The 6,649-nt window shown below is 39.3% G+C and overlaps 1 protein-coding gene across 1 annotated transcript in view; it reads left to right on the forward strand.

Moving 5' to 3' along the window:
• LOC138052072 (DNA repair protein REV1-like) overlaps positions 1-5,162 on the forward strand; it is a 40,333-nt gene extending 35,171 nt beyond the window's left edge. Inside the window, 4 exon segments of the mRNA XM_068898432.1 lie at positions 1-39; positions 1,607-1,679; positions 3,539-3,641; positions 4,750-5,162. The exon segment at positions 1-39 is cut by the window's left edge and continues 351 nt beyond it. Coding sequence (XP_068754533.1) covers positions 1-39; positions 1,607-1,679; positions 3,539-3,641; positions 4,750-4,921 — 387 coding nt within the window. The 3' untranslated portion in view covers positions 4,922-5,162.
• Positions 5,163-6,649: the final 1,487 nt, after the last annotated feature.

Here is a 6,649-nt window from a genome sequence, read left to right on the forward strand (position 1 = left end):
AACAGAGAGGGTGCTGAGTTCGACTCTCCGACAAATCAGGTGTATTTCACGTTTGAATTCCTTTTATACTCTTAGCTTCTTATCTTGTATTTTTGCCGCATTGAATCTTCATGACTATTTTCTATAAGATTTGATATCCTCGCTTAGGTTCAAGCTTTTTTGTATGTTTTCATCTCCTGAATCAAAGGGTTCAGATTTTTTTGACTTTTCCTTTTCATTACTTGTTTGAGGCGGGCATGAGTTCAAAAACTTAAAACGACCTTAAAATCTGGACTCAAAAAAAATTGCGCTTTGCTGAGCTAAGGGAGAAGACCAATCGCCTAGCTTTTCGTCGAATTTTACTTCTAAGGATACTAGTCTTTTCGCAGGCTAGTTATCCTCGAATTCTGATTTTATTTTTACCTATTTTGCATTACAATTGCAAAACGTTACTTTTCCTTTCGTCTGTAATTGCAATCACAAACTATGGTCTCTAGTGGCAAACTATCGTCTCTAGTGGACTCACTTTGAAAAAGTTGCTGCATCGGGTAAATCCCGGTTCCCATATGTGGGATAAGCATAAGCACAAGCATAAGCACAGGACGTTCTCACACGTGAAACAGGGGAAATCAGGCAATACGCAAGCGCAATAACGTCGGAGGAGATCTGGAACGATCCCAAAACGGCGGAAGAGAAACTGTTAGTAATGATGCTGTGATTGTTCTTATCTTACGTCCGTGCCCACTGATGAAAGAAGCACAAACGTGAGATAAGCATAAGTGTAAGGAAAGGGAATCTTCCTTTTCTTGTTCTTGTGCTTCTCCTTGTGTTTATACTTATTTTACGCCCGTCCCCACACGATTTTTTGTGTACTTACGCCTATGCTTGTGCTTGTGCTTGTGCTTGTGCTTGTGCTTGTGCTTATTCCACAAGTGGGAACCTGTTGAGAAATGCTCAGAATAGATTAAGTCGATTTTTATTAAAGTGCCCCTGTGATAAAAAAATCACTTCCTTTTTTCCTTCAGATTTTGAAAGTGTGTTTGCTTAACATCTGACTGGCAAAATTTTGAGCTTTTATTTTTATCCAAAGGCCGTTTACTTTGAGTGTGAGTTTTGGATTTCACGGTCCGCCATTACTCACGTTCAAAACTGACCGATTGGACCTCAGACGGTTGGATCCAGGGAAAAGTGACGTCAGAGGCTCACTAGCTTAAAATTTCAGCGTGTGAACGCAGCTTATTATATATGCAAAGCGTGAGTTTAAATGTCTGAAAGCCCAAAACCCCCGTGCTGCATATTAATTCTGCGGCGTACACACGTATTGCATTCTTAAACTAGCGAGCCTTTGACGTCATTTTCTCCTCGATCCAGCTCTCTCAAGAACATAATGTTAGTAATGGCGGACCATTAAATAGGAAAATTACAGTTAAAATAAAGAGGTGTCTTTTTGAAATCAAGGCTTAAAACGTGGGTCATGGGTCATATAGTGTTCTGTTAACATAGTTTTGAAATCCAAAGAAAAATATGAATTGATTTTTTGGTCACAGGGGCACTTTAACGTTGCTTGTACGTCCTGTCGTACGTGCTGTGCGTACGTCGTGATGTTGAAATACTTTTTCTATATCAGGCGTGTTTGGGAGAAGCTGTTACACTTCCTCAAGTGAAGCAAGTTATCAAACAATGGACACAAGCTTACGAAGGTAGGCAAACGATTGTAATCCCTCAGCGCATAAAAATGCAGTTGTTCAGAATACGCTATGCACATTTCGACAATAATTAAGCAAATTTATAAAACATTATAAATTAAAGTTAATGTGACAACCATGGCCTCTGCGCGGGATATGCATTTGAGCCTGGGATTTCTCTGTTACAGAGCAACCTTGTTTCACGTGAACGTCGCACCATGCACCTCATCCAATCACATTCTAGGCGCCTCGTGCTTTGGACTAATATGTCAAGTCCCACCTTTGCTACTGTCATTCCAGTTCTGTCTGAGCTTAAAAGCTCAGAAGCATCTTCACTCAAATTCCCTCCCTCTTTCATACCTGGTGCCTCAATAGCATGTCCCAGGACACGACATGAGGACTAATGATTGCTAGTTGTACACTATCTGTGGATTTGTTACAGTTAATAACCAATTTTAATATGGACTCGTGCAATGTTTGCATGTCAATGACTCTCTTTCCTAATATGAAGGGTTAAATCCCCCTTTGTGCTTTGTCAAATAATTATGTAGTCAATATTGTGGAGGTGAATTGTTCCCATGCGGGTCACCTTTTGTCCTATAGACTCACTGTACTAGGGTTTTGTGCCTTCTGATCGCGCACGGTTACCGTAGAAACCAGGGGGCGCAACCCTAGATAGGTAAGGACCTCTCATGTGAGGGACTGTAATCCTCTGGAGAGGATTGTGGCCTTGGGGATTGTAACCCCTTGGAGAGAATCGCAACCTCTCTTTCCGGGAAACTTAGTTATCCTACGTTTTCATGACCTGCTAATGGAGTACTTCATCTCCTACCCCATTACCCCACAAACTGTTGTCTCTTACACTTGTTGTCATGGGTTGGTAACATTAAGTTGAAGTTAATCGGTTTGCATCTGAGTAGGGCTGGACACAAATTTCGCTATGGTTTCATTTCACATTGATAAAACACAGAGAACTTTTTATAAAGCAAATATGGCACAACAAAAACGGGAAAAAATGAAGTGCTTACATTATGTCGACTGCGGAAGTGATGTACGTCAACATTATCGTCTTTAGTGAAGTCGAAGTTTACTACATTTTATTCACATTTTATATGAGAAATGTGAGTCATGTTTGTATCTCTTGACTTGTATATTATTAGGCCAACACGTCGGCCGACAGTCGACCAACAGTCGGCCGATAGTCGGCCGACAGTCGACCGACAGTCGACCGACGCGTTGGGCGACGTGTTGGCCGACGTGTTGGCCGACGCGTTGGTGGGATCGGATTCTTAACTTTTACCTATATTTTCAGGGGCACCCAACGATAATCTTTGGTTAAATATGTGTTCGGGAGAGTCGAACTGTTCTAAGAACTTTGGTTCTACGTATGCAAACAGCTATAGATTTCTATACCAAAACATCGCCTAAAAGATTCCTAACCAGGGAAAAGTAGTGTCTAACGTTTTCGGAAGGGATATTTTCGCAATTTTTGGCACTTAAAAAGCCAGGTCACCTAGCAGTTTCCGATGAGCAAATTGTTCGCTGGGACGTTCTCAGAAGGCCACGTTTAGCTAGCAATTTCTGAAATGAAGATGTCATTCCCTAAAATTTTCGGACACTTCAATTTTCACCTAAGATTTCCGAATAGAATCAATTTCTTCAAAGTGACAAAAACATCTCTTTACACATTCTTTATACATTACAAGGAGCCTAGAAATGTCTCTCACAGGCTTTTAGGTTAAGTTGCTCGTTAAATGCCCTTGTAATTTAATTGTAGTTAGGCGCCCCCGTTTAGTTTACTAGATAAATTTGATACATTTGACACATGAACTGATAAAGTTATGTTATGTTATGTCGCCATTTTCTTGTTGCAGTTCCACTAGAAGAGGACGTTGAGGTTTTAAGGAATTACCTTATACAACTAGTTGGTACACAGAACCTAGAACAGCTTTGGAGAGTATTGAAGTTCCTTGACAGGTATAACTGTAATTTGATTTCGAATGTGGCAAAACACGGCCCAGGGCGAGAATAAAAAAATCACAACAAAGGGATACGTTTAACCAACAAAAGCAACAGGAACATTTGATAGGGTGCAGGGATGGCGCAGTGGTGAGAACACTCGCCTCCCACCAATATGGCCAGGGTTCGATTCCCAGACTCGGCGTCATGTGTGGGTTGAGTTTGTTGGTTCTGTACTCTGCATCGAGAGGTTTTTCTCCGGGTACTCCGGTTTTCCCCTCTCCTCAAAAACCAAAATTTGATTTGATTTGCGTTAACTTGTTAATTTCAATTTACAGTGTCCCCGATTAGTGCTCTACAGCGCTAGAAGATTAGACACTTGAATAAAGTTCCTTTTCTTTCTTTATCATATATGATCGATTCATTATTCTTTTGTCTATATGGGAATTCATGGCCGTGTTTTAGACCTCAAATGTCTTTAAAGTGCCCCTAACCTCATTAATTTCGCAGTAGTCAAGTTTAGCACCGCAAAGAAAATATTTCACGTTAACACATTACTTTTTCGCTTTTAACAGGTCGTACACATGATAAATTGCGTGAAGTTGACAAAATTGGCAGTTTTTTTCGCGTCGAGCTAATAAGAGCCATGGGTCTATTCATGAGATGACGTCACGGATGCTTTGCATTTTTAGTTGTGAAAGAATAGTTTCCTCTACAAAGCTTGACGTCATCTCCGGGACAGACCTGTGCCTCTCACTACGTCAGATTTCTGGTTTTATTAAGTTTTACTGCGCATTTAATGAGAAATTTGGACCTGAAAATGGAAAAAATGTGTTTGCTATAGGTTAAGAGATTTAAAGCATTTAAGAAAAATACTTCATTTTTGGACACTTTGGAGTTACTTCTTCATTTTTTAAATTCCTGTAACGTCTTAAGCAAGAGTTCACGTCTTCCCTTAGCGATGCCCCAACTAAAGTCTAAAAAACTCCATTTTACGAATAGTACGTTTCCATGTGTTAGAGTGAATCAATATGATCTTTGGCTGCTTGTGTAAAAACGTCTAATGATCAAAATACGAGGAAAGACGTGTTGATAGGTTTGCATTAAAATCTGTGGTATTTTATAGGACTGTAGATGGACGCCAAGGTTGGCAGAGTGCGTGCTGTGCAGTTTTGACTCAAGTTCAACAAACCATCAACACGAAGTATCGCACCAAACTAGCTGTTAACTCGCTCAAGTTTGCGCAATGTTCTGTTTTCTCACCTGAAAATAAGATGGACTGTGCGAGTTGCAAATAGAAAGAAATGTTAACAGGTGACAGGCGAACTGACAAAAAAAGCTCCACTAATTTAACTGGAGCTAAAAAAGTTATATTCATTGATAAAACAAGGCACAAATGAATGTACGACAGAATAGGATTCTATACAAAACTGAATCAGTGAAGTAAAGTACTGCATGTCCGTGACATTCTACATTAAATTGTCTTGGTTTAGAGTATTTATTGTAAAATGGGTGATTAAATAAATTTGTTTATTTTCATGTCCTGGCCTTGTGTTATGATTACACAAAGAAAGAAACATTTTTCACACAGTTTGTTTTCAACTCGTTTATCATTGTTTCTAAACTCATTCTCCTGAACAGAATGAGTCCTTCTGGTGTGCTAATAACAATGAAATAATTTAAAAGTTGGAGGAACGTAAGGCAAATACATATGGGCGTAACGGAGGTGGGGTCTGTTTTTGTTTGCGAAGTGATCAAAATTATGAAATTTGTGATGACATGTGGACTGAAAAACGTGGTTGGTTGTATCATCCAACGGTCCACCATCAAGACCTCTTTTAATTAGTATCGTTCGTAGACCTCCTGAATTTGAAAAATTGACTCAGGAAATTGGATTTTTTTCTTTCTTTTAGGTTGTATTAAAGGACCCTAGTCACCCACTTTACATTGCGCGCCCACAACACTTCAGTCGCCATTTTCGGTGTAACCGAAAATGGCGAATTCTGTGACTATCGAAGTAATCTGTTTCCATCGGACATCAAATGGGCTATATAATTCTGTTTTTCATGGCAAAATAAGCTAAGTTTATTATAATTTCATTTTCTATCATTATTTATGTGTGACTTGCTCTTCGCAACATGTTATCGAGTGGAAACGGAGATCGTTGTTGAACAACATCTTCTCTTGGAGTTGCAGTGAGGAGTACCGCAATTATTCAATTGTGATTCAACAAAGAACAGAGGGCGTTTAACGGCTAGAATGATCAGAATCAGTGTATTATCATTTCTGAAAAGTGGAGAAATAATTTCTTGGATTGCATTGCAAGGAATCACGAACAGCGAATTCACCGTCCGATCGATGATTCTGGTTCAAATAATGTTATGCGTGTCTTCCGCTCGAGCTGACAGCACTGAACAAACAGGCAAACATTTGAATACTGGTCGCTATTACACTCTGTAAAAGCCTTTATCTTTTCGTTGTTCATTTCATTTTCTCACCGATGATAAAACTTAGTTTTGTGGAACTGAGCAAGCTTGCGTGTGACATATTTTGATATTGATCTGGGAAGTAGAGGTCATCTTGTGTTTACTTTACAGGAAGAAGAAATTTTTGTTGGATAATTCAACACCCGTTTGAGGATTTGGTAAACTTTAAAACGAAGAAATTCTAGGAACGTAGAATAAGAGATTTCATCTGATGCTACAAGTGTGAATTGCGATTTGCGTGAGCGACAAATGAAACCATCTCTAGTTTACATTTACTGAGACCCAATACTGCTTCTCATTATTTACAAAGTACCGCGCAAGCAACAAATTAAACTAAATTAAACTGTCGTGCCTTGTTTTCAGAGTCATTCTTTTGGTTATCAAATAAATTTAGGTGAGTCGATAAGTATATCTCGCATTTTCTCACGATTATTTTTGGTTTGGTCAAGTCCCAAGAGTAATAAAACACTAAAACTCCCGTATGTCAACAAAAACATGGGCGTGGCTGACTAGGGTCCTTTAACATATTATGCCAGATAC

The sequence above is a fragment of the Montipora capricornis genome, chromosome 6 (genome assembly GCF_036669925.1).
Source record: "Montipora capricornis isolate CH-2021 chromosome 6, ASM3666992v2, whole genome shotgun sequence".
Taxonomy (NCBI): domain Eukaryota; kingdom Metazoa; phylum Cnidaria; class Anthozoa; order Scleractinia; family Acroporidae; genus Montipora; species Montipora capricornis.